Source organism: Mesoplodon mirus (assembly GCF_964341445.2).
Source record: "Mesoplodon mirus genome assembly, chromosome: 14".
Lineage (NCBI taxonomy): Eukaryota > Metazoa > Chordata > Mammalia > Artiodactyla > Ziphiidae > Mesoplodon > Mesoplodon mirus.
This window is the reverse complement of record NC_138990.1, coordinates 47,115,763-47,143,565: the sequence shown is the minus strand read 5'-3', so window position 1 is coordinate 47,143,565 and position 27,803 is coordinate 47,115,763. Positions and strand designations below refer to the sequence as shown.

Sequence of the window (27,803 nt, the reverse complement as noted above, 5' to 3'; positions counted from 1 at the left end):
AAAAAAAAAAAAAAACCCAAAACAAACAAAAACCCTGCAACCAAAACCCCAAAACATTGACATTGATGTTATCAAGAAGTCAAGAAGTCTATATGAAATATGAATTTATAAGCACCTCTTCCTAGTACTAATAAACCCCTGCCTAAGTGCATTATTGTACATTCAGATTTAAGCTAATGAAATAAAACCACATGGATTCGCAAAACATTTAAAAACTAAGCATTTGGTAACATGTCAGCAAACCACTATATTTTTTAAAAGCAATGTTTGAAATCATAGGGTTTTGAATTCAACACCTCACAAAATTCACTAAACTTACTGATAAATGTTTAGAGGTAATTTTTTTCCTTTTTTTTTTTTTTTTTTTTTTTTTTTTAGTTTTCTTACTAGCAGAGGCAAAGAGCCACATGCCATAATGACTAAAATAAAACAAGGGAAACCACACAGTGAAAAAAGAATAGGTACGTGCTTGTCTGTGTCCATTGTTGGAAGATGCATAGAAAATATTGCCAAGTGTTAGAACAGATTATGAAGCTTTGGGCATCTGGATAAAATATAGATTAAAAACCCAATATAACTTAGCCTATGGTGTTTGTTGAAATGTTTCAGTTATGAAACATACATACAGTTGCTCTTTCTGTGTGTACCATTAAAAAAAGGAATATAGCTAGTGGGAAGCAGCCGCATAGCACAGGGAGATCAGCTCGGTGCTTTGTGACCGCCTGGAGGGGTGGGATAGGGAGGGTGGGAGGGAGACGCAAAAGGGAGGGGATATGGGAACATATGTATATGTATAACTGATTAAATTTGTTATAAAGCAGAAAAAAAAAAGGAATATGTACCAGTGAAGACATATACTCAAGAGAAAATCACTTCTTAAAAAAAAAAAAAACCCTGGGGCTTCCCTGGTGGCGCAGCGGTTGAGAGTCCGCCTGCCGATGCAGGGGACACGGGCTCGTGCCACGGTCCGGGAAGGTCCCACATGCCGCGGAGCAGGAGAGGCCTGCGTACCAGGGGGAAAAAAAAAAAAAAAAACACAACCCTGGAAGCGTCTTCACTAATAGACTTACTCCATTGACTAGAATAAAAAGATTCCCAGGTAAGAGTACAAACACAGCACCGTCAATGAAATTCTTTTACTGTATCATTTATTGGCAAGCTATTGCAGCAAAGCCACAAGCGTACAGAATGAGATAGGATATCATCAATGTGGTTATTGTTACTGGAGCCAGAATTTTAAGTGTAATAGAATCTTTGTAACATTTTGTAATGAGATGGGGAGTCACCGTGAAAATATTTTGGCAATGTGCTTGTAAAAGCCATCAAGCCTGAAGATGAATTATGCATTTTTAAAATCAATAGACAACTGTTTCAAACTTGCTGACCTTTTCTCTGATGACAGCTGGTTGTTGGTAATATGTCACCTAGCAAATATTAAAAACAAACAAACAAAAAAACCCCACCTCACTTCATGGAAAAGGAGAGGAAGTAATTGTTTTCTGAAAGTAAGTTGTAGAGTGTGGTGTGTGAAAATACTCTTTAAAAACAGAGGTAGGGGAGTGGGAGAGGGATGAACTGGGAATTTGGGATTAGAAGATGCAAACTATTATATAGATAATGGATAAACAAGGTCCTACCGTATAGCACAGAGAACTATATTCAATATCCTGTGATAAATCATAATGGAAAAGAACATGAAAAAGAATGTATATATATGTATAACGGAATCACTGCTGTACAACAGCAATTAACACAACATTTTAAATCAACTATAATTCAGTAAAATAAATTAAAAAAATAAAATTCAACAAAATGACAACAACAAAACAAACAAAAAAACAAAGGTGGTGTTGGGAGCTGGCTTTGAAAACACATGTTTGGAAATGTTGCTACTATTATGTGATTCTGCTGCTGACAATGATGAGCTTCCGCCATAAACTCTCATATCTGTGTACATTAAAAATACCTGGAGGGCTTCCCTGGTGGCGCAGTGGTTGAGAGTCCACCTGCCGATGCAGGGGACATGGGTTTGTGCCCCGGTCCGGGAGGATCCCACATGCCACGGAGCGGCTGGGCCCGTGAGCCGTGGCCGCTGAGCCTGCGCGCCTGGAGCCTGTGCTCCGCGACGGGAGAGGCCACAACAGTGAGAGGCCTGCATACTGCAAAAGAGAAAAAAAAAAAAATCTGGGAAGTAAACTTTTTAAAACTGCTTTTAAAATTTCAAAATGACTTCATCAGTGGGGTGTGAACCCATTTGTGACAAATCGGATAACTTCCAGTTAGTTTGCTAAAAAATAAAGATTAACATCAGGAAGAAGGGTATTTCATGAGTGACATTCAACAAAAATCTGTATAATTGAATGAGAATCATGACTTAGCACAACCAACCAGGTACATCTTCTGTTTGGAATTATCCATCTTTGTGAGGAATCTTTTTTCAGCCATGATTTTTTTTTTTTTTTTTTTTGGCCGTGCCATGTGGCTTGTGGGAACCTAGTTCCCTGACCAGGGATTGAACCCGGGCCCCAGCAGTGAAAGCACTAAGTCCTAACCACTGGACCGCCAGGGAATTCCCAAGCCATGACTATCTTTGAAAGCAAGTTCAGAAAGAAAATTAACCTGAAACAAGGCCTTTTAATAGTCATATCACAAAGCTCTAAATCAAGAGTCTAAAAATAGTGAAACATATTCAATCAAAATGCTGTCCTCCCCCCAAATATTACTATTTTAGCAAGAGCAAAACCTTTATTTCACCTTTATCTTGTTCTTTATAAATGTCTATTTTTGTGAGTTTTGTGATTGATATATTAGTATAGTTATATACCTATATAGTTTGTAAATAAACATCACTATATTGTGGTTCACGTGCTGACATTTTTTGCAGGTACATAATCGAAATAGTGTGGCAATCCCTACAGCAGAATGTAAATCCCTTGGAGGTGACCCGGAGTCTTCCTCATTCAAGTTTACTTCTCGCCCACACAGAGCACGTGATAAGGAGCCGCAGTTCCATAGGATGCCTGGCGGACTGGCTGAATGAAGACATCAATCGGTAAAAATGTTTCCATCATAGGAACAACATAAGCATCAACTCGCAGAGGGGGGCTGGGGTACTGAATACATAAGTAAGCATTTGGCAGAGGAACAAAAAACATCAAATGTGAATCCTGAGGTGCGTCTATAAATAACACTAATAGGAGCTAAATTCATTGAGTGTTCACTCTGTGCCAGGTGTGTTCCATACTCAACCCTCGGACCCTCTCCGAACTTTCACAACAGCCTTGTGAGATATGCCAGCAGCAGGCTGGTGTCACAGGTACCTGTGCCGCCTTCTAGAAGGAGGGCTGCCCTGGGGACAATTCTGGAAACTGTTTCCTTGTCTCCTCAGGGGATTTCAGACCCAAAGAGATCCCGATCATGTGCCCTTCTGTGTAAAATGAGTTACAGAAAGAGAACTGGAAAAGAAAGGTCGACATGGAGCCTCCATATATAATGATGTCATCATCGATCTGCAGGGCACAGGAGATAAGTTCTGAGCTATTTTTCCAGCAAGTGGAAAACACCAAGCTGCCCTGTAGGCCTCGCTGTGGGTAGGGCATCCTTGGCTCTGCCCAAGGGCCCGGCCCTTCCTCTCTAGGGGGTTGATACTCCTTGGCCACCTCCTTCCTCTCCCCACAGACAGGGGACAGGGGTGCAGGGAGGTCCTGTCTCCCTCTGGCTTTTGAGAGCACAGAGCACTGAACGGTCTAAGGCAGGCCTAGCTTTTCTATTTCTAAGCCTAGACAGGTTTAGAAATCAACGAAAACCAGACTTTGTAACGTTATAGAGTCCCCTGGCCCAGTGAGCAGAGGAAACGGCTGCCTCCCAGGTGATTTGGGGACTGGGAGGTGAGAGCCTGCCCTCCTTTGTATCCTGGACCCTGAGATATTCCCCAAGTTAGAGGAACCAAGATGATAACACTTGGAAGGCTGTACTGTCAACTTCTTTCATAGTCCTTTTGGGATATCAGCAATTCAGACGATTCCGAATTGAATTCATTGATGCTCAGAAAGGAACCGTCAGAGGCACCTGAGGCCACCCTGTTCACCTCTGATGTGGGACCCAGGGCTGCTGCTTCAACTGTTCTATCCAAGGGAGAGGCCTCTTCTTAGATTACCGGGGGGGGGAGGCTGAGCTTCTGCTGGAAGGCCAATCACTTTATTCTAGGCTTAGGTTGAAAATGTTTGGAGAACCAGAGCGGACAACGCACTGCCAAGTGGGGGAGAGCAGGATTCACGGACACGCTTTCAGCCCAGTTTGCACACAGGAGAGGAGAATAACTACAGCTTCCATTTTATCAAGCTCCTCCTCTACCAGCCCCTTTTCATACATTTTTTCTCGTTTAATCTGCTGACAGCCTTTTAAGGTAGACATTATCCCTGCTTTATTACAGCTGAAGAAATAAGGTCACTCCTAATCATTCAGGGCTGGAGTCCCTTTTTGCTCCCATCTGATCCCCAGTTCCCCTACTCCCGAAGCCTGCTTGTGCTTGAGACTTTATTTGATCATAAAGAATGAAGTTCAGCTGACTGAAACGCCATCAGGGTGAATGTGTCTAGGAGAAGCCTCTGTTTCCTCCCCTCCTTCTCTCATCGTCCTTACTTCCTGCTCACCCAGCACTGTGTGACAGTGTCCTGATGGCAGCGGTCTTGTTACTGGATGGGGTAGCCAGGGCCCAGGAGGGGTGGACTCTGGGCCTCCGGGAAGGCACATGTTCCCTTGGCCCTTGGTGTATCACAGTGCCAGCTGCCAGAACAGTGGGACAAGCTTATAGTGACAAGTCTTCTGGACTTTGCATGGAATACAAGGGGGACACACCTGAGTGGCCTCCTGTTGCTGAAAACTGGTGAGCCCTGGCTGCCACCCAACATCGCCATGCTGCTCAGGAGCTGGGCCCAAACTGGCCTGTTGCAGGGAGGCTGATTCCTCACCAGCTGGATGTGGGATCTCTTTTTCTTTGCCCGGATCAACTTTGACTTATGTTTACTTCACTTTAGTGACTTTGAACACTCACCAAATTTCTGTAGGTGGCCCTTGGGTAAAAAAACTCCTCCAACTGGTCACTGAATGAATAAGCAGCTTAATTTAGCTTGGTTCTTTTATAAAACATCTTCCTCCTTCATTCTTTTAACTTAAAAAATATGAAATACACATACAGAAAAAGCCTGAAATATATATACATTCAATTATAAGAATAGTTATCAAGCAAGATCTTGTGAAACTACCACCCACGTTTAGAAATTGCCATTCCAGTATCTGAGAAGCTTTCTGTATATCCCTCCTCAATCACCAACCCCCTTCTCCTCTCAAAAGTAACATTACGGTTTTTCTGATAATGGTTACACTGATTTCCCTTTCTATGTTTACCGCCTGTCTCCATGTTTAAATGGAGTCGTCTTACATGTGTTCTTTGTAATACTTTCTTCTTTTCGCTCAACGTTATATGTGTCACCCAAGCTGATGAATGCAGCTGTAGTTATTTTCACTGATGCATAATTACTCCATTATATTAATACACCATGAGCTGTTTTCCCAGTCCATTATTGATGGACATTGACCTCATTGTTTCCGGCTTTATTGTTTTTATGAACAACACTGCCATAAATATTCTCGTACACATCTCCCAAGAGAGACACATTTTCAAATGTTTCTTTGAGAGCCATCACCTAGGGATGGAATTACTGGGTTGTCGGTTTCCACTTGTTCAAATTTACTAGGTTTTTATAATATATCCTGTGGTTTTATATACTTTCATATAATTTTTAAAAATTATTTTTCCCCTTAGGTATTTTTAAAAAGTCATTTCTTTCTAAAAAGTTTAAAATATGATTCTCATACGAATATAGGATGAACGTATGTTAAGACTTTAACTCAGTGATTAATGAGGGAATTATTGATGGTCAAGTCTGATTCAAAGAATTTGAGGAATGGAGATTTATGTTGTTAGCTGGTCAAAGGAATACTGAAATGATGTTGCTAATAGAAAACTAGTTAATGTTCTATAGGGTGATAAAATCATAACCTTGATTTTATCTTTTCTACCAGTCAGAAATCCATTAGTCAACATAACTTCATAATATCTGAGCTCTAATCAAAAGTAAATAGCAAAGTCAAACACAAGTGTATTCTAGATAACTAAATATTTCTTAGATGAGCTTTGTTCAACAGTGACATTAATAGGACATGTGGTCACTCTCCTGCCTTCTTTCCAAGTTTGGGATATTTTTTCTTAATAATACTGCACTTTGCTTCCAAGTTTGTGGTGAGGATCAAATGAGAACATATAAAAGTGCTTTGTAAACTGTAAGGTACCAAATATATTTTCATTATTATGGTTGTTTCACAACGCCCTCCTAAATAATCTATTGGATTTAATATGGGATATGGGAATTATTGAACACCTATTTTTTAAACTATTGTTTTTATCTAATTTAATTCTTACAAAAAGACTGAAAAGACACCGAATCTGCTCTAGTTTCTCTGTCTGTAAGATTGGGATAATAGTAGTACCTATCTCATTGGGCTGTTGTGAGAATTAATGAGTAATAGAGACTTACTGTTAAAAACAGTGCCTGATACACAGTAAATACACAAGACATGTTGGTTCATTGAGTGTCAAATCTGTTATTTGAACAAATCTACTGAAGATTATTTTTAATAATATATTTTTAGAATTTCCATTTGGTTCTTAGTTCTTTTATAAATCTGCCTTCATTAAAAAATTACCTTAGTCTTACCTCTGTTTTTTTTTTTTTTTTTTTTTTTTTTTGCGGTGCCTGGGCCTCTCACTGTTGTGGCATTTCCCGTTGCGGAGCACAGGCTCCAGACGCGCAGGCCCAGCAGCCATGGCTCACAGGCCCAGGCGCTCCGTGGCACGTGGGATCCTCCCGGACCGGGGCACGAGCCCATGTCCCCTGCATCGGCAGGCGGACTCCCAACCACGTGCGCCACCAGGGAAGCCCTTATCTCATGTTTTAAGTTCCTTTTTTTTACTAATATACTTTATTTTTAGAGCAGTTTTAAGTTTACAGAAAAATTGTACAGAAAATAGAGTTCCCAAATACCCCCTCTCTACCCCTGTACAGTTTCTCCTATTATCAACATCTTGCATTAGTGGAGTACATTGTTACAATTGATGAACCAATATTGATGCACTATTAAAGTCCATGGTTTCCTTTAGGGTTCATTCTTTATGTTGTACAGTTTTTTTTGGTTTTGAAGGATGCATAGTGTCGTGTATCCAGCACTACAGCATCATACAGAATAGTTCCTTTTGTCTTTAATCTTTGAAAATCTGCTTACATATAGTCTGTCTTCAATACTATTATGTAAAATGTGGGTCTAATCCTGTCATGTGTTGTGTCTACTAATTCTCACTGGGATTGTTTCTTCATTTTTTTTCCCTAATTAAAAGATTTGCTAGCTGCTATAACTCCACATATACTCTAGCAAAATAAATCTTAGTCCCTATAGCTAATTTTTAAAATCATAGCTTACTAACTAGAGGTGGCTGAGCTCTTCAGACCAGTTGGAGGCACAGGAACTCGCGGTGCCATCACAGCCTTGTGAGGATAATGTGTATCCCTCTTTTCTAGATTTTTATTTTATATCACATTTATTTGCAGTTCAGCCCAATTTACTGCTAGGATCATCTGATTTGTATTTTTGGGTTATTCCCCTACCCTGGAAACCAGTATTCATTTTGATGAATGTCCCATTAGGTAATGAAAGTATAACTCTGGGCCAATTAACTCTTCTGAGTCTTGGTTTTCTCTTCTGTAAAAAGGGGATGATAACAGGGATGTGGAAGTTTAATTATTCTGCACCATGTTGCCTGTCATAGTGTAAGCACTCTAAGTCAACTCTTATTGATATTATTTTTCTTTGTACCAATCTTTTCCCAATAGCATTTTAGTCCCAAATCAAATGCAGCCTGGTATTACAACCACTGTAACAATATAATCACTATTAATTCCTGGTCCTTTCCATAGTGTCCCCATAATCTGACTGTATTTGGCTCATCCATCCTCATTGTTTCTGGACATCTTTCTTGTTGTCCCTATATACACACCATGCTCATTCACCTCTCCACTTAGATGGCGTTTTCCCAGTCTCCATGACCCCCTTCTTTTCAGCCTCTAAACAAATCACCTCTCCATTCTTCAGAGCTCAGTTAAAGTTCTATGTCCTTTGTGAAGTCTTTTGACCAAGTTTAATCCACACTAATCTTTCTTGAACTCGAAAGCCTCTATGGAGAGTATCTCAGAGTGTAGCTTTCTCAGGATTTGGTGGTTTTGTTCCTGGTGTGGCTGTGATTGTCTTCCTAACTAGATTGAACATTTTCCTATAGGAAGAGGACATGTTTTCATGTATATATAATACCACCAGGTTCAAGTAAGTGCTCTCATGTATTTTTAAATTTTGGCTTTTTAGTGTGTATTTGGTGGGAAATTGGGGCCTGGTTTGTGGTTGTGTCCCTCCAAAGAGGAGTTCTCTTTATTTCTGCAAAGTGTTCCTTGGTGACCAGTCTGGGAACCACACCTTTCATTAACTTTTCAGACTGGGGGCTCCTGGATTACTCAGGTAGTGTAAATTGCAACCCCCAACCCAAGTGAGGGGAGACTTGTGGTTATGAATTCCATGGTTCTTTGAAGTAGGAGCTACTGGAAGGGAAACTTAAGGAATTAAAAAAAAAAAAAAAAAGTCGAACTCTTCGACTTAATGAGTTATCTTGGTTGTCACACTGTGTTAAGCCAGGAACACAAGCTGGGATGGGTGGTTCTTTAGGGTATGTGATATTGTTTTTCATCCATGGGAAGAAGTGGGACAGGTATGCTGTTCCCTTTGTACAGAAGCAGAAATTGAAACCAGCAGAAAGCTGGGACTGGGTAGGTCCTCTGCAGACTCTATTTTTGCCAAAGAGAAACAATATGATGACCCTTCATGAGAGGAAGGCAGGCAGTCTTCACCCGTACATTACCTCCCAGTTCCCAAACCCATCTCTGGACCCCTCCACATCCCCAGAAGCCTAGACCCTAGCTCAACTCTTCATAGAGGAGAAGACAACCCACTTTCGTGGGTGCAGTATTTTAGAGTTACAGAGTACTTTTCTACAGCGTCTTGTTTTTTCGCAGTGCTGGGAGACAGGCAAAATGGGTACTCTCATTCGAATTGTATAGATGAGGTGTCTGAGAAACTGAGACAGGCTGGTGATGGGGTTTGCTGTGAAAGCCACACATTTAAATGGTACATCTGGGATTCTAACTCATATTCTTTGTCATCTCAGGCTTTGGGGTCAGAGAGGTACTTAGATCCTGATGATAATGGATTTTTGTTTGTTTTTTATTGAGGTGAAATTCCCATGACATACAATTAGCCATTTGAAAGTGAACAAGTCAGTGGCATTTAGTACATTCACAGTGTTGTGCAACCACTATTTCTGTCTTCAAAAATATTCATCAACCCCTCCCTGGGTTTTTTGTGTGTGTGTGTGGTATGTGGGCCTCTAACTGTTGTGGCCTCTCCCATTGCGGAGCTCAGGCTCTGGACGCGCAGGCTCAACGGCCATGGCTCTTGGGCCTAGCTGCTCTGCAGCATATGGGATCTTCCCGGACCGGGGCACGAACCCATGTCCCCTGCATCGGCAAGCAGACTCTCAACCACTGCACCACCAGGGAAGCCCCCTCCCTGGGTTTTTGTGCTGAATAAAAGAGCTTATCTGTGTAAGACATCCAGCTCAGGGCCTTGCCCCTGCCAGGGGCTGAATGAAGGGAGCCTGTGTTATCAGACTCTCTCTAGCTCTCTCAAAACCCTGGTAATGTAGAAAGAGGAATTCTTTCCTAAATTTAGCACCTGGAGAAAATCAGGTTGAGGATATGTGAAGTATTCATGTCCCAATCCTTTTGTAAAATGACATTTCAAAATTGCTCTCTTCCAGGAAAACTTTCCCAAGGAACTCCTATTCTTGAAAGCAGACATATTTACCTGCCACTGCCCCAGGACTGAATCACACGCTGTCACAGAGCATCTTGTATTTCTGAAAGAGTTCGTCTCTTGGCCAGGCCGTGACATGCACAACCTTGGAGGTATTACAATGCTCTGTCTACCTTGTCCTGGGTACAGAAGAGATGTGGGATGGTACTGAGTGATGGCAGGCAAGCTCCCAAATTCCAGCCAAACCCTGGTGACCAGGGTTTTCCCCACATTTGAAATAGTGGTTTTGGTGACTGAGGATATGCTTGCTGGGTGCTGGTCTGGGCTCAGGTTGGCCATCCCTGGCTGAGACAAGGCATGAAAGGTCCCAGCTCCCACATCTGCGCCACACAACAGGTTGGAAGGCGAGAGCTTCAAGCAGGCAAACCCAAGAATAGAACGGCTTTGGCCTTTATTTAAATGGGTCAATTCCAGGATCATAGGTCCCAGGTCCCAAGAAGTTATGACTGTCCCTTTGGCTTCCTACGTTACCAGGTGTTGAAGCGAGTGGCCTCCGTAGTGGCCAGGGGTGGCCAAGGTAGAGACCTGGTGAGGAACGTGGCTGGGGAATTCAGGATGGGAGCCCGCACGGGGCTGGCGGGCCTAGAAGCTCATGGTGTTCAGACTTAGGGGAGGATTTTCCCTCTGGCGACCTCTTAGGGCTCTCCAGGCCATCACTGTGCCGACACCAACCGCAAGGCCACCTCCTGCTGCCACTGGCACGGCCCAGGTGGGCACTGGGGGGTCTGCTTTAGCCTGGTCTTGGAGCAGCCGACTGTTCCTCAGGGTGCAGAGGTAGGGGCGCCCCTGTGGAGGAGGAGAGGGTCATGGCTCAGGGTCTGAAAACCACCCATCTGAGGCTTGCGTAGTCCCCGTCCCAGAGATGGTGCAATCACCTTGTTTCCACGGCTCATCCCTGTTTGTAGAGCTCCTTCATCCACACTGTGCCCCAACCCCCTGAATAAGGAGGGGTATCCAGAGTGGTCAACACCCAGCTATAAACTCCTTTCCTGTCAACTCAGTTTTGAAAGATCGGGAACTGAGAGGTGACCCCTGGAAGAGAGTCCTGGGGAGCTTGCAGAGTCCCCACCTCTGTTTCCTCTAGGCCGCCCTGGACAGCTATTCCCATTCTCCCATCCCAGGAGTGCCCGCGAGGGGGGAAGGTCAGTGTGGAAGGACAGCTGGTTCTGTAGTAGGTTAAGAACCCAAATGTGAAGGGCCTACCTCCCTGGATCCTTTCCTTCCCCCCGGTGAATGCTGGTAGCATGGTGGCTGTGGGGAGACCTGTGCTAGGAACTGGGAGAGGGTCTGAGGGCTCAGGTGTGACATCGCTTGCTCGAGGTCCAGTGGGAGATAAGACATGTTCAGAAACAATCACGTCACAAAGGAGCCTGGGTCAGTGCTTGTGAGAGGTGCGCACAGAAAAGAGAGACCAATGCTGATGTGTGTCTGGGGCGGGAGTGGTAGGGTGAGATAAGGTGGACAGTAGCCCAGAGAGGGCAACATCTGGGCCTTGCAGGATGTGAAAATTTCCCACAGGCGGAGATGGGGGATGAGCCTCCAGAAGGAGCAGACGGCAGAAGCAGATGCACAGACAGGGGCTGTCGTGGGGCTTCTCTGGGAAGCTGCTCTGTTTTCCAGGAGCGGAGTGTGTGCCTAAGGTGATAGAAGAAGGTGGGCCTCTTGTCTGGACTCTCCTCCGTGGGTGCGGGAACCAGGGAAGGGTTTTGACAGCCTTGACAAGACCGGAACCCCTTCCAGGTGGGCCACTCTGGGTCTGGCAGTGATTACAGGACGGACAGAGAAGGGAGAAAGGAGGGCTGGGGAGACAAGGCTGGGGCTTCGGCCCTGGCACGGGCGAGGGTGCTGCGGGCCTGGACACTGGTGGTTCTGGAAAGCCAGGAAGACGATGCGGGCACCCAGAACTGACACGGCCTCTTATTTCTCTTTTCCTCCCAACCCCCAGCTCCCAGGAGCGTGGCTGGCATGGGAGGGCTCCTCGACGCATGTTTAAGACGGAGGATGCCACAGACCCTCCAGGGTCATGGGGGTAATGAGGTTCTGGCCAGTGCTCGCTCATCTGCCTCCCCGGGCCTCTTCCTGCTTCGGTGAACCCATTCCTTTGTCCCTCCCCTCACTCCTTGAGGACCTGAGAAGTGTCGGGGCAGCCAGGAGAGGTGAGATTTGAGAATGGTGGTCGTGAATGAACGTGCATGATGGTAAAGCCTCCCAGGGGACCTTTGTGCCTCCAGATGGCCAGGACCTCCCCCCTCCCCCAAGCACCTGTTCCACTCTAGACAGGCAGGACCTTACTCACAGGGGAGGGGCACTTGAGTTTGGTTCGGCTATAGGTGAAGTTGTTGGAGGTTGTCTTTTGACCCACGGGTTCCAGCTGAAAAGAGAAAAGGAAACCTTGGTTCCCTCCAAAGCTGGGAGAGACCTCCCTGTCCGAGGGAGGAGAATCTCACACCAGATTCCCTCCCTTTGCAAGGCTGAAACCAGCCAGAGGGGCAAGACCCATGGCAGACACTAGCGGCCCTGGGGCCAGAGCTGGACCTGACTTCTGACTCACAGACTGACAGGTCAGAGTCCATCAGGGGAGGGGGCAACCCTGAGTCTGTGTCCTGGATTTACTGAGGAGGACACTGAGGCCCAGGAGAGACTGACCGGTCCAGAGGCTGCAGTGAGAGAGTGGAAGGGCCGGGCCCAGGACCTCCACCTCCTGCTTTCCTTGTGGGTGGTTGTGACTGCAGACACTCTGCATTTTCAACTTTATAAAATGGTGATAATCATGTTTACCAACTTCTTGAAGTGTTTGGGGATAGCCAATTTCAGGAAAATTTTGAAAATGTACTGGTTACCATGACATCTTTACTATGCTTGGCTTGTCAACCTTAAGAAATTGGCATTTTCTCACTTGAGCTACTTTCATGTGTTTTCCGCATAGATGAAAAGATTTCCTTGAAACGTCCCGGGGAGCAGCTGTGGTTCAGGGAGGTTCTGCTTCATGCTTTTGATCCTGGGACCCTCTGAGAATGAGCTGGAAGCTGCTGTGACTCCCTCCCCAGCATCTCAAGCCAGTAGCCTGCCCCCTGGCAGCATGTGGCCAGCACCGAGGAGAATGGATCCCTGGCACTCACTTATCCAGACTCTGTCCTGAATGTCTGGTGTCCACCCATCCTATGATCTGCTTCCCTGCCTGTTCCTGACCTCATCAGCTCCTGACCCCCAGGTACTGCCCAGGAGGGAAGGGAAAGTCCACTATGCTGGCTAATGACCACACCTGGCCCGTGACCTTGCTTTCTGTTGTCTTAACGCCTTTTCCACCTGTCAGTAACAACTAGAGGAGGAAGGGCTGCTCTGGTCTGGGGAGAGTCACCACGGTGACTGGACAGGGCACGGTGGGCACATCCACTGGGGTCCTGGCTCTGCCGATAACGAGCTGTGTGGTGCTAGGTGGGCTCCTGAACTGCCCCAGGGCTAGGGGTGGGGCATTAAACCATGACCAGACCACTCCACATCTGGTGTTGTGAGCGTCAGATGAGAAGATGAAACACGTGTGAGCGGGAGGACGCTTATGGAGGTGAGGTAGCGTTTTTCCTGCTGTAGCAGAACCACTAAGTGACAGAACAAATGCAACGGATCAGGTTGGCTGAGTCCCAGGGATACTCCAGGAACCCAGGAACTAACTGGCGTCGAGGAAGGTAATGATCATGTGGGTTTGATGACTGTGTCAGTTTCTCCCTTTCTACTGGTTCCTCGGCATCAGTGCACAGCCTAGTCTATTTCTCAGCCTCGAAGCCCCCGCCCCCTCCCCCTCCCCCCAGCTGCCTTCACCATTACTCCTCATAACTCTAGAAGAGTTGTGTGTAGCCCCTGGTTGCACTTCCCAACCTCCCGTTCTCTCTAACACCCATTCAGTAGGTCTTCAGTCTCTACCACTTGACTCAGCTCTGGTCAAGGTCACCAAGGACCTTGCCAGATTCAGTGGTCACTTATTTTGGCTTCATCTTGCTTGACTTTTCAGCAGAATTTGTCAAAGTTGATGCACCCCTTTCACAACACTTCTCGTTTCCCTCCCACCTCCCCCTTCTCTCCTCATCAGTCGTTGGGTCAAAAGTTGGAAGAAAGCCCCAGGCCTGGTGGTTGGTCCTTTGCTCTTTTCCACCTCTTCTTTCTCTAGGAGATCTCAGAAAACCCCATGGTCTTGAATACCACTTCTGTGCTAATAACCCGCACATTTTTTCCCCTAAATCTCCACTTCTGACTCTCTCTGAGCTCCAGAATCATACATTTAACACCGTACCTGATACCTCTAGGTGGATTTCTGGAAGGCAGCTTACACTGACCATGTCCAAAATAAGAACTTTTGATTTTCCCCTCCCAACCCTATTTCTCTCTACACACCTCAGCTGTCCACCCAGTTTCCTTGACCTCAAACTGAAGAATCACCCCTGTTCCTCTTCTACCTCATCCACCAGCCAGTCCAAAACACATCCCAAATCTGACCACTTCCCTCCTCCCCCACTGCCATCCCCTGGTCCTGGCTACCTTCACCTCTCACCTGGATTTCCAGCAGCTTCCTAATGGTCTTTCCAACTCCCCTCTTGCTTCCTTCTAGTCTGTCTCTACGCAGCAGCCGGAGGGCAAACCAGATCACATGGCTCCCCCAACGAAAGCCATCCAAGGACCCGGCCCCTGCTCTTGCCCACCTCTGACCTTGCTCCCCTCCCTCCAGGCACACTGGCCTTTACGCTTCTCACACACTTCAAGCTCCTTCCTGACTCTGGCCCACACAGGTCCAGTTTCCTCTTCCTGCAACACTGTGGCCCCAGACCTCTGAGTGCCTGGCAGCCTCTCGACGTTCGGTTCTCAGTTCACACATCACTCTCCGGTGAGGCCTCCCTCTCTCCACTGTTACTCCCTGTCACATGACCCTGCCTTATTTTTTTTTTTAAGCCATGAATGTGGTCAGAAATTACCTCATTGGTTTATTTACTTTTTATTTCTTTTCCCCATTAGACTGGCAGCTCACCAAGAGCAGGGACGCTCTGTTCCCCAGCACCTGGGGCAGTCCCCACCACATAGTGGTGCTCAGGAAATAGTAGTTGAGGGGATGGATGGAAGAACTGGACTCATAAAGGCCTGAGGCTGGCCACAAGAAAGGCAGTTGTTTTTCCTAGAACCTACCTTACCTAAGACAGACACTGTGGATACCAACGATGTGGCAAATGACGGGACTGAGACAAGGTAGGGTGCCATGGGGCCAGCTCTGGGGACTCGGAGAAGGCTTCTTGTAGAAGCTGGCACCTGAGTTGAGTGTTCAGGTGGGTCAGAGTTAGCCGGGGAAGGAGGCTGAAAGGGCAGCCTGAGATAAGGGGAGGAGCGAGGGCAAACGCACAGAGGCAGGAGACAGCATGGGTGGTGCAGGAAACTTCACTCCCTGCTGGATTGCTAAATGCAAATCAGGGAGATGGGAGCGGCCGCTGGAGAGGTTAATTGGGGCCAAGTCCCGGAAGGCCTGGTGTGCTGCGCTAAGGGGCCTGGCCTTTCTTCCTCAGGGAGGGGCCAGCCTTGGAAGTTTGAGAGCAGGGGCATGACTTAGTCAGATTTCATTTATGCAGACTATGTGGTTGCCCTGGGGTGAGGAGATCTAAGGCAGTGGTTTGCAAGCCCTATGCAATAATATCACCTGGGGAGTGTCTAAAATGTATTGAACCCAGGTGCTACCTCAGACAAAGTCAGAATTTCTGGGGATGAGGCCCAGGCACTGGGTTTTTGTTTTGTTTTGGGGCTATTTTCTCTGTTTTTTCTTTTAAATACTTTTTTTATTGAAGCTAACATACATCTAGAAACAAGTACAAATCATAAGTGAGCTGCTGATACATTATGACAAAATGAGCATACCCACATAGCATCCAGATAAGGAACAGAATATAATCAACACTCAGAAGCTCCCTCCTACCCTCTTCCAGTACTATCCACTCCCCAATAAGACCATGTATTTATTTGCTTGTTTTTGAAATCTGTATGGCTGCATGTTGTTGAAGTGTTATTCTCATTGCTGTGAGGTATTCTGTTTTATGTGCTGTTTGTTTATCCCTTCTGCTTTTGGTAGACATTTGGGGAGTTTCCTGTTTGGGGGTTATGAATAGTGCTGCTATGAAAATTCTTGTTGTATCCACCTTTTGGAGAACCTTGTGTATACCTTTCTGTTGGGGAGATATACGTAGGAGTAGAATTTTGGGGCCATAGGGAATACATGTGTTCAGCTTTAGTAGATATACCAAGGTTTCCCAAAGTGGTTGTAGGTATTAATTGTTTTTAAGAGTCCCCAGATAAGTGTAATACACAGCCAGAGCTATTCTAATGGCTGTAAGCCTGGAGACAGGGAAACCAGTTAGGAGGCTAGCGTTGTTACTCAGCGCCCAGGGGGATGCTAATGTTAGCTGAGAGTAAGATTTCCACAGAAGAGGGAGCGGGCAGCGGTAGAGGAACAGGCATCAGAAAAGAGGAGAAAAAACTGTTCATAAGAAGACAAAAGAAAAAGGAAGAGTGGACTTCCCTGGTGCTCCAGTGGCTAAGAGTCTGAGCTCCCAATGCAGGGGGCCCGGGTTCAATCCCTGGTCAGGGAACTAGATCCCGCGTGCCGCAACTAAGGCCCGGCACAGCCAGACAGATAGATAGATAGATAGGTAAATCCATATTTGAAAAAAAGAAAAGAAAAAAAGGAAGAGAAAAAATTCCCTAGTGCCGTTGGTATTTCTGGCTTTGCGGAAGTCTCTGGATAAGGATGCATAAACTGTCCAGAGAGGAGGGGCAGGAGATGCAACAGTTTCAAGTATGTTTGTTGCCACAGGGGGGTACTCAGGGTGTCAGCCAAAGCCTGCAGACATTATGTCATAGGACTCTAATTACGAGACATGAATTCACTGGTTACACATGTGCTTATCAGGCTGGGAGCAGGGAGGCAGGGTGGTGCTGTGGCCAGGATGCTTGGCAATTAGACCCGTGTTCTAATCCTTGTTCTGCCACTAGCTGGCTGTGTGATCTTGGGCAAATTGTTCCATGTCTCTGTATTTTAGTTACAGAGCATTCTGGCTAGATGACCTCTAAGAGCCTTTCCAGGTCTATCGGGTCATCATTTATTTTATGTCACTTTAGGGGTGAAATTCCAGGAAGAAGACAACCTGAAAAGTTGGCATGATGCTATAGCTTTATATCTGAGATGGTTTTGGAGGAAAACACTGGACCCTGTAATTATTTCCACAAATCATATAGCACAGGATAACATACTCATAGATGATTTTAGGTTTGTTTTGCTTTGCGTTGCTTTGTTTTTGTTTTTTAAATTTGGGTTATGGCTGGGACAGAGGTGGTTGGGGGGCCATGGACAGTCTTGTAGTATCAATAATATGGCTCCATGACAGTGTTCACCTTTTGTCTGTTTTCAGATCTAAATCCCTTCTACTTGCTTTTATGAAATATTAATAATATGGCTCCATGACAGTGTTCACCTTTTGTTTGTTTTCAGATCTAAATCCCTTCTACTTGCTTTTATGAAACAGAAGCCTCTCACCTGTGTGAATGGGAAGACCTACCGAGCTGTTTTGGAAGAGAAAGGCCAGAACTACATTAAATCATGCAGAATGTGACAAATGGGCCCTGTAATGTTCAAGTCATCAATACGGCCATCGACCCCCCAGGAGACTTGTGGAGGGTCCTGGCACTGAGCAGGCTCAGAATGCCCTGAGGTAGGAAGACATGCCCTGATGGGGATGCTGGGAGGGAAAGGCTAGGGCTTAGCATTCCTGCCCCTCCTTGGAGTCTGTGTATTCCCCCGAGGCCACAGGGGGAGAAATGGACCAGGCAGAGGGATCCAGTCTTTGGAGGGGTGTGGGGAGGGGATTTTAAAAGGAATGAAATTGAGTGACACCTGGACTTCAAAGCAAAAAAGTCTTCAAAAGACACATAACTGCTCTCAGGAATTGTTTTAACTTTGATTTAAAAAACTACCATGGAGGTAGGGTTGGGAGGGAACTCAAAGGTATTCTGATTGCAATTCTGAGTCCTGGACTGACAGGAGATGACGAAAGTTCCAGGAGGGGGCAGAATGTGGTGTCAACAGGAGGACAACAAAAGCAGAGGAAGGCTGAGTCTGCAATTAAGTACGCCAAGGAGAAAACCTCCTTACATGCTGTTCTGAGAAGAGGAGGAGGTGGTGTAGCTAAGGAGAAAGACAGTATTGTGAGTCAGCCCCAGTAAGATACTGGCCACGCTGGCGGAGCTGACAGGTGTGGGAATATTTGCACAGTGGTGCCTGGCAGAGCCCCAGCAGGCCTGAAACTGCAATGAAAGGAGCAGGCGTGTGGATTGTTTAGTCACCATGGGAGAAATGAGGGAGCAGGCAGGTTGGGGTGGGGATTGGGTTACCCGCAGAGCCTAGATCAAAAGAAGCCAGTGGGTTGGAAAGGCATTCACTCGCTCCGTGCAAGAGGATACAGCGCTCAGGGTTACTGGTCGAGCTCTGTGCAAACATAGCTGACTGTCCAGTCATGAGTGGCCAGCCGTAAAGGGCAGAGCAAGGCACAAGGCCGGGTTGTCCCTGTGGCCTCTGGGCTGTATGTTCATTTCGTAAGGTCCCCTTTTCCCCCATTAGGGCTAGAAGGGTGGCAGCCTGGGAAAACAGGCTGAGTGGCTCTGTTCTTTTTGATGTTTAAAGAAATAATAGTTGGGACTGTGTGGATTATTGTGCTGGGTGCGGTACACACATTATCTCAGTCTTCTAAGACCTGTGTCATTTTTGTTGTTTTTGTAGGTGTTGATACAAATGGCCAGAGAGAGATCATTGGCCCAAGGTCACACAGTAAGGGGTTCATGCTGATATTTTCATCCAGTCTATCTGATGACAAAGTTATCCCCCCACAGCACTGGGGCATTACCGAAAGAATAGAATCTGTCTATTCTAGGACAAATACGTGAGCTGCCATTTGGAGCTTTGGGGAGAAGGGAGCCACATCAGCCAGTAGGTTTTTCATTGTGGGAAAGAGTCAGCATCCTCGGGTTGTCCCCTTGACCCAAGCCCACTCGACCCTCAGGCACTGACCATGTTATTCCAGAGAGCGGTGGCCATCTCAGCATGCCCGCGTTCTGAGAAGTGGAAACAGTCCTCGGAGAAGAAGGTGAGGTCAGCGCCCCCTCTCTGTGACCAAAGGCAAGGGGATTATCTTCCTGGGACAAGGGCACTGCTACCCCCCATCCCGTGGCATCCTGGGCATTTCAACTTTCATCCTTTCAACTCTGCGGCCAGTTGGCTCAGATGTTGATGGAGAAATTCCCTGGTTTTGGAATTTTTTTAAAAAAAAAATTATAGCCACCTATAGCCCACATCCCTTTTCCTTCAGCATCCCTGCTCCAATGGTTGAAAAAGAATACATCAGGAAGCTTTCCATTTTATCCCAACCCAGCAAATAGCAGGGCCATGTCTGGGGAGCTTGGTCACTGTTAATTTTCACCTTTTCTTTCCAAGTACATCTAAGTTCAAGTTATACTCAGAAAAGGTGGGTGCAGAGGAAAAGCAGAAACAGCAACGCTTTGGGAGCACTCTTGGAGAGAGATGGTCCAAAAAACCCATGTAGAAAAGGAAGTACATTGCCTAAGATACGGCCTCTGCACCATTGCACCTCCCAGACACGCCCTCAACTTACGTCGTTCAGGGGGACAAGAGTGTTTTGGAAGAAAGGCTGCACAACCACGGCGAAGTCCTCACGCTGCACGTACTGGTAGGAGAGCCTGGAGAGGCCACTCTGGGGATGGGGAGAGAGGCTGCTTAACCGCCTGCAAGGCCAGGCAGACGGTCTGTTCCTGTGGCCTTGGGTGGGTCACGTCAGGGGCAAGGGACTCTAAGGAGCCGCTCTAGTGCCTGAGCATCCATTTAGTCTGCACCAGGTGGGGGCGCCACCCGGCTCTGCCTTGACGTCTGCTTGGACCCAAGGCCTCCCCTGCTCTCACTCCATGAAAAGGTGAATTAGAACATGGGGCCTCAGTTCAAACGGGGAGCGTTTCAACACCAGCTCCTCAAAATGCCTGTGACATTGGGGAATGAGCATCCATGGTCTTTGCATTTCTTAAGTGCCAAAAGGTGGACTGTAAAAGGGATAGACTAGCTGTGCTCATCCTCCAGAAGCTTATCATTCATCTGGGAGATGGAAAAATCAAAACCATGTAGGGCTTTAGGGGCAGTGAAGTGCTGATTGAAATTGCCCGGGGGGTGCTTCGTCGGGGGAAGCTTCTCAGAAGAGGTAAGAAGACAAGCTCTGTGCATGAGATGGATACACTGCGGAAAGGGCCAGGGCACGGGCAGGTCAAGGGAGGCACGGCAAGCACAGAGACAGACGTGAGAAGGTAAAGGAGGGAGGAGCCCTAGGGCAGTGAACACAGCCCCTCTCCCCTCCGGGAGCTGAGACGTGGGCGTTCTCCCCAGCTTCCCTTCTGAGCTTCTCACGCCCCACCCCTGCCTTGGTGTCTGATTCACCTGGACACATATTTCAGGGGCTGTGATCTCAGTAGAGCCCTCACTCCAGGAGTAAAGATGGGGGGGTAGGGAGGAGGGGGGGACAGGGTCACCTGGAAGTCCCAGTTCACTGTCTTCAGTTCTTGCATCTCCAGGGAGTTCTCCTGGGAGCCTCGGAGGCAGGTGCAGTTGCTCCTGTGAGACAAGGAGTCCTGAGGCTCGGTGCCCCCAGGAGGCTGCCCCCCCCATGGAGGTGTCCCCAAAACACAGCCTTGCTTCCTCTTGGGCCCGGATCACAGACCCATAACTCAGGGGCAGGAGGTCCAGAAGGTGCTTGTTGGGAGAGAAGGTGGAAGGGCTGGCACCAGTGCCCGGGTCTCCTGTGGACAGGCTGCCTGTTCCCCTGGCCACCTGACTGCTCCTTCCCAGGCATGCAGCTCCTGGGGTTTCTCCAGGAGGGCTGGGGTTTGGGGAAGACTGCCAAGGTGGCCCAGCCTTTCTTCCTCATGTTCCTGAGGCCTCCCTTCTCTACCTTTGGCTGCTTAAGACTCTCCCACAGGGCTCCAGAGTGAGGGGTCTCTTGGGCAGCACTGGCCACTCCATTCGAGAATAGGAACCAGCTGGTCACCTTCCCAGTGAATCCATTTGACCCCAGATAGGACAGGACTCCTCAGCTCCCTGTAGAATCTGCTCCCCCGCTAACAATGGTCACAGGAACTCTGGGCGAACCTCTGGCCTCAGAAGATGGCAACTTCCTGCAGGGTCACAGCTGAGCTTTAATAAATCCCAGCCCCAGCAGAAATTCTTGCACATTGTACCTTAGCTCCAAGCCTGGCTCTCATGGACAGTCCTATCAAGCACGTTCAAAAAGCTACTATTTCCTGAGCACCTGCCCCACGGCGACCATGTACTTTATTTGCACTTCCGCTAGACCTCACCTCTACCTCCCAAGTGAGGAGTAAGAGGCCCAGAGAGGTTGCGTAGTTTGTACAAGGTCCCACAGCTCCTAAAAGGGCAGAGCCAGGATTTGAGGCCTGATAGAGCTGTCTTGAAAGCGCATTGCCTTGTGCTGCCTCTCAAACAGGAACAACTTGCTGAAGTTGGGGATTGGCATCACAGACAATGTCAGGGGCCCTCACGGGTCATTTGTCTGCCTCACTTTCCAGACAAGCAAACTAGGGTCCAGGGAAATAAAGCGACTTGTGTACAGTAGGCATTCAATAAGGTAGCAGCATTTCTGAATGGTTTTCCAAGCCCCTGGCTAATTGCTGTTGTCTGCTCCCCAGACAAGAAGGTCTGGCTCCGCCTGTATCAGTCTCAACCACTGACATCTAAGCCCTGCTCTCCCCAGGTGCCCTCCCCCTGGGACCACGTATGTCTACTTACTGGGCTGCCAGTGGCATGACACATTTCCCACCTTGGCCCTGGTGCAGGCCAGCCAGCTCCATGACCTCCACCACGTTGACGAAAGCCCTTGGAAGCTGTGGGAAGAAAGGTGGGCTTCAGTAGTCCCCAGGCACTTGTGGGGGGGCACTGGTTACTGCTGGAAAGAGCTTGGGGGATCATCTACAATCTACTTCCTCCTCCCCAACTTTACCAATAAACTGAGGCCCAGAGAGGGAACGTGCCTTAGATTATCCCGTGGAATCTCCTTTATTGGCCCCACTTTATAGATTGGGAAACCGAGACACAAGGCACTTGCCCAAAGCCACATCGCTAGTAAGCCACAGTACCTGGCTACAAATCAGGCCGATTGGCTCCAGAAGCAAGCTCTTTCTTTGCCACCAAACAGATGCAGTCGGATCCAGTTAGAATCTTCCCCGCAGAGGAGCTAGGCAGCTGCCTCCCCCCGACCATCCCATCCAGGGACCTGCTCACGGGGTGGGGTGGGGTGGGGGGGTCTGCTTGGCGTGCATCTCACTGAACACAACTCATCTAGATGCACGCAGGGAACAGCCCCTGGGGAGCAGCCTGGTTGCCGCCAGGAAATAGGACCCAGGAGCGTGCTCCCCCTGTGCTGCCTTACCTCCTCATAGAGGATGTCCAGGGCCTGCTGGATGTGCCACACATACTCCCTGGCTGAGTGGGCCTCCTGTGAAGAAGCAAGGGGCTCTCCTCAGCTCCTGGGAGGAGGAGAGTGGCCTGAGGCCAGTACAGGAGGGCACTGCATGGGCTGGGAAGCCCAGCCCTTACTGCTGGTGGACACAGTCTCTTGTAAGAAGTCACCCCTTGACCCCTACTAGGTACCATGAACAATCCCCACCCTGCTCCCGGCTCCTCTAACCCAGACCTGTCAGTGCTGGACCCCACTGCCGCTCCAGTCCCATCCGTTCCCCCGCCTCTCCTTCTCCAACCAGGACAGGGCCCCGGGTGGCCATGCTGTCTCTTTCCTCTGGGCTTTGGTCCGTGCTGGCCCCACTGCCTGGGACCCTTTGCACTGCCTCCCCCTCACTCCCATCCCTGTAACTCAGCTCAAGGGTCTCCTCCTCTGGCCCATCTCCCAACTGGAGGCTGACTTAGCCCCTTCCTAAAACGTAGCTGGAGTTCATCCTGATGGAGGCCCCAGGTCTTTCCACAAAAAGCTGCTCTCAGGATCATAAACCTGACTGTCTGCATGAGGACAGGTATTCTGGGGGTCACTTCTGGCTCCCTGGACCCCAATGAGTGCAGGACACAATGGCATTTAAAACCCCATGGGATTGGGTCGCTTCTGCCTCTGGAGTCTGGGCAGGGAGGGAGAAAGGCCCTGGGTGGGGAGAGGCCGGTTCTCATCCAGAATTTGGTCACTGTCTCTGAGCCAAAGGAATGATAAATGCCTTCTCCCCGCCGCCTGTGACTGTCAAATATTCTACCACAACCGCTGAATTATGGAAGCTGCTTTTTTTTTTCTTCTGGCCAAATAAAATATAGCACATCCTCAACTTAGAACAAGATGTATTCCAAAAGTTATTACTTCCCACAGTTTGTAAGTCTGGACATACTTCCCCTTAGAAACACCATTAGGAGCGGGTTGGGGTCCCAGGCCGGCAGAGGTTGGTTAACGCGTGTTGTCCTTGAAGGGGCAGTAAGCCATCGACCAGGACCAGTTCAACTGACTCAACCCTGTTTATGACATTGTTTGATCCTCCCCCTGCACCTCCCCACCACCAAGAGACGCCAAGAAAAGTGGGCAGGGACTCCAAGCAGGTGAGGGTGGGGTTCCCTAGTTATCCACTGGATACCAGAGAACAGTATTTGTGTGCCTAAGAGAGGCCGCCTTGGCAGTGCCTGAAGAGTGGGGACATCCAGACACTTCTGGAATCAGGGAACCAATGCAGCGGCCACTCAGCAGTGGGAAAGGCAGGCCTCTCCTGGCATGTGTGAGCTGGGGCTTCCCGGGCAGACTCAGGTGCCCAGGAGAGCCGGCCCGTGTGCCTCCCATGAGGGAGGTCCCGGCCCTGGGCCTGGATGGTGACCTTGGCCAGCAGCTCCCCCTCAGGGCCCCTACCTTGTTCTCGCAGTAATGGCACAAATCGTTGGTCCCAATGAAGATGGTGATGAGCTTCCAGTCTTTCTGTAGGTTGATTTCCTGAGGGGACAGAAGATCCCATTAGGCCTTGGGGGGGGGGGGGGCACGTGCATGTGCCAGACGGCCCCCCAGGTGCCTTTTCCTCTCTTTGTATCACAGTGGAGAGAAGATGCCGAGTGCAGGCTCTCCCGCCCTCACCTTGGTGCTGGGGCAAGGACTCCGCCAGAGAAGTGTGTGTGTGTGTGCGTGCGTGCGTGCATGCATGCATGCACACGTGTGTGCTCACTCAGTACAGAGGACCTTTTTCCCTTTGAGATCCTCTTAAGAAACTTGCAGTCCAGGAGGAGGTGGTGTGTATTAACCCACCCCTAAAGTGGGATCAAAAGGCCTTCAAAGGAGCCGAGGGCACAAGACACATCTAGAAGCAAAAGCCCAGAGCTGGCCTCTCTTCAGGCCTGGGTCCAGGGAGGGGGGTGGAGGAGGAGCCCCGCGTGGACTGAGAGGTGGGAGGGGGACGGGGCGGCCCCCGGAGGAGCCTGCTTTCCACTCAGCGCCGCCATAATAGGAGTCCTCCCAGACGCTGAGTTCCAAGGCATAAACACAGAGTGTTTAAAAAAGTGCTGGTGGGGAGGTTTAGAGGGGCCGGGTTAGCGGGAAGGAGGAAGGATTGGAATGAGCAGCCTATTTTTAGAAGCCAAAGTTTACATAATAGGGCTCTGGAAGCCAGCTCCTGGGTAAAGTGGAAAGCTGCCAGAGGCCGAGGCCCCGCTCACCTCCTGCAGCCGGCCCTGGGGGGTGGGGGGAGGGCCTGGGGAGGGGGGCGGCAGAGACCGGCGGCGTCTTGGTGGCAAGGCCTGCTACTCATGGCTCGTTTGGCCCCTCTTAAAGAGCAGCCAAGAGCCTGAGCTGCAGTGAGGGGACGCTTTTAGGGTGGCTGGCACCCACCCCAGCTACAGACAGAGCGCCTTCCAGGGGTGGCCCAGGATCCTGTACTCACCGGGCTGTTCTTCATTCGCTCCATGAGGTCCCGGGCCTGGGCCGGCATGTCCCTGGAGGGGAGGGAAGAGAAGGGGACATTAGGGCTGGCTCCTGAGGGAGGGCCTGGCAAGTAGATGTTTCAGGAAGAAAAATGTTATATAAAGTTCACTCCTTCAGAATGCATTGAAAGGCTTTCAATTCTCAAGAAATCTCAACCTGTTTAAAAATCAAAGATCTGCCATGGATCTTGGAGCCATAATTGATCCTGACACCCTGCCAAGGGCTAATCTGCATCTCACCACCCCCTTCTGCAGGCCTGGTCCTCTGAAGCCACTTCAGGGGGGATCTGCTCGACCTTCCAATCAGGGACATTCCCTTATATTTCATCCAGCTCTTTCGTTGCAGGATGAAACCGAACTGAGCCTGTTCAGTTCTTATTTGGCTGCCTGTTTTAAAAATAACCTTTTGTATATTTGAAAAAATTCATCGTCCCCAATGATCCCTCAGCTTTCTCCTTTCCAGGCTTCACGACTCCTTTAACCTTTACCTCTAAGTCCCACTCTCTGTTCCTTTAATCCTTTTGTTATTCTTCTCTGTAGTTCCTTTGGATTTCCACACCATTCCCCATCTCCTCACTTCTCCCGCTTGCAACAAAGCAGGATGGGGGAGACGAATATGGACAGGGCTACTTCTTCCTTCACCTCCTGGATACCTGCCATGAACGAGGAAGTGAATGCTTCTGGGTAAGAGACAGGTATGTCAATGGAACCTTGCCCAGCAATAAAGGGGAATGAACTAGTGATACACAAAGCAATGGGGATGTACCTCAAAATAATTTTGCTGGGTGGAAGAAGTTAGACAAGAAAAGAGTACATAGCCTGTGATTCTGTTTCTGTAAAGTTCTAGAAAATTAGAACTAATCTATAGTGATAAGAAAGCAGGTCAGTGGTTACCTGGGGCCCAGGGAGTGGGGAAGAGACAGGAAGGGGTGAGAGGGAGAGATTGATTACAAAGAAATACAGGGAAACTTTTGGAGGTGATGGATATATTTATCATCTTGATTGTGGTAATGGTTTCACAGGTATATGCATATAACAAACTGATCAAATTGTACACTTTTAATATGTACAGTGTACTCGCCAATTACACCTCAATAAACTGTTATTTAAACAAAGATATGTATGTGAGAAGGGATACAGCCAGTGGAGGCTTCCATGAAAGAAATCATAAAAGCAGTAACTGGTACAGAATGGGCATTTTGAGTCTTTGCATGTCCACAATGAGCTGGGCATGTGGCCAAGCGTACATGGTGCCATCCCTGCCATGTTTCTCATTAATACATTCAGGACCGTATCTCACATGCTACTGCTATTGATGGCGTGTGTCAGAAAGCTATAAAGAAAGCCTGTCCTGGTTAAAGGTGACCACAGAAATCCCTGTAACCTTTTAAGAGGTTCAAGATATGAATAGGGGAATCTATGGGCGATAAGCCCTCCAGAGCACTAGGGGAAGTCAGGAATGCCCTCTTCTCCCCTCTTCCCAGCCATGTTCTTCCCATGCTTCAGGCTCAGCGCAAGCCCTACCTCCCCCATGGGCCTTCTCTAGGGGCTTGTTTATCCACACCTCCTCTGTTTCCTTTTTCAGTCTTGATGTGAAGAGCCATGCTCTGGGAGTTACAGGACCAGGAGTCCCCTTCCAGCTCTGCTACCAATGTGCTGTGGAGCTCACCCAAGTTACTGGATCCTACTAGCCTTGAATTTTTTCATCTTTTAAACAAAGAGCCAAGACTAGACGACTTCTGAGGTCCCTTCCGGGTCTGCAGCTGTTTGTATTTAGCCTGCCCGGTTCACATTTTATACCTTTCTATTCTCTTAGTTGTGCTCCAAAGAACAAAATCATTTCAGTCTGCAACATTGCCATTACACAACATTGTTTTGTTTTCAAAAAATTATATCCTGTTGGTTTAGTCTTCTTAACTAGAAAGCAAGCTCTTTATAGGAAGGCAGTTCACTTTTTGATTCTTTTGTATCTTTTAGTAACCATCTTGGGGCTCAGTCCTTCCCAGCTGTTCAGTGAATTCTTGCTTATTGATGGATGGAAAGGAAGTTCGATCTTGAATAAAACTTTGAAACAAAATACTCTAATAATGACAAACTTTTTTTGCATACATATTATATACTGTACTAAGTGCCTTCCATGGGTGATTGGTCTCATTTAATCCTTGTGACAACTCTGAGAAATAGGTACTATTATTATTCTCATTTATAGATGGGGAAACTCAGAGATACTAAGTGACTTGCCCAAGGTCACACAGCCAGCAAGTCTGGGAGCTGGGATATGGACATAGGTGGTCTGACCTCAGGTCTCATTATCCTGGCTGCTCTGCTGTGGTATTTATCTTTCTCTGTAGGTGAACTCATCCTTACCCACACCGTGCTAAATGGCACAGTGCAGATAAGGGAGACACACAGAACAGTTCTCCAAACTTGCTTACTTCAGCTGACTAATGGCTCGCTCCCCTTTCCTCTAACACGGGACCACAGAGATACGAACAAGAAGCTGCATATCTCGGCTACTCCCCCAGGCACTCTAGGTGCCTGATGGAGACACCAAGCAGCAGTGAAATAGAAAAAGCAGTTTAAGAGAAGTGAAGCAGAAAGGGGAAAGGGGCTTGAATGTCAACAGACTAAGGAATCAATTCCTGGTTAATGAAGCCTGGGCTCTAAAAAAATAATAATAAAAAGATAATAATAATGGTAATACCAGCAACTAGAGGTTGATATTATGGCCCCA

General features: G+C 47.9%; 1 protein-coding gene and 1 long non-coding RNA gene across 4 annotated transcripts in view; one reads left to right on the top strand and one right to left on the bottom strand.

The window, feature by feature from the left end:
* Positions 1-378: 378 nt before the first annotated feature.
* On the top strand, positions 379-27,146 carry LOC309816084. 3 transcript variants are annotated; one of them, XR_014295967.1, is made up of 12 exons: positions 379-1,099; positions 2,885-3,052; positions 9,977-10,124; positions 11,978-12,188; positions 12,959-13,243; positions 15,034-15,261; positions 17,546-17,765; positions 18,830-19,036; positions 19,131-19,193; positions 19,541-19,793; positions 25,610-25,764; positions 26,655-27,146. It is a non-coding gene; the product is annotated as an uncharacterized lncRNA (long non-coding RNA). The 3 variants fall into 3 exon arrangements; XR_014295965.1 differs by lacking the exon at positions 18,830-19,036; XR_014295966.1 differs by lacking the exon at positions 18,830-19,036 and having other exon boundaries at positions 19,110-19,193.
* Positions 10,118-27,803, bottom strand: part of PLB1 (phospholipase B1) — a 193,667-nt gene continuing 175,981 nt past the window's right edge. The window contains exons 55-63 of the mRNA XM_082643282.1: positions 25,030-25,081; positions 24,012-24,092; positions 22,551-22,616; positions 21,911-22,005; positions 20,638-20,719; positions 19,719-19,817; positions 19,118-19,213; positions 12,329-12,403; positions 10,118-10,818 (exon numbers count right to left, since the gene is read on the bottom strand). Coding sequence (XP_082499408.1) covers positions 10,615-10,818; positions 12,329-12,403; positions 19,118-19,213; positions 19,719-19,817; positions 20,638-20,719; positions 21,911-22,005; positions 22,551-22,616; positions 24,012-24,092; positions 25,030-25,081 — 850 coding nt within the window. The 3' untranslated portion in view covers positions 10,118-10,614. The remainder of the gene's footprint in view (positions 10,819-12,328; positions 12,404-19,117; positions 19,214-19,718; positions 19,818-20,637; positions 20,720-21,910; positions 22,006-22,550; positions 22,617-24,011; positions 24,093-25,029; positions 25,082-27,803) is intronic.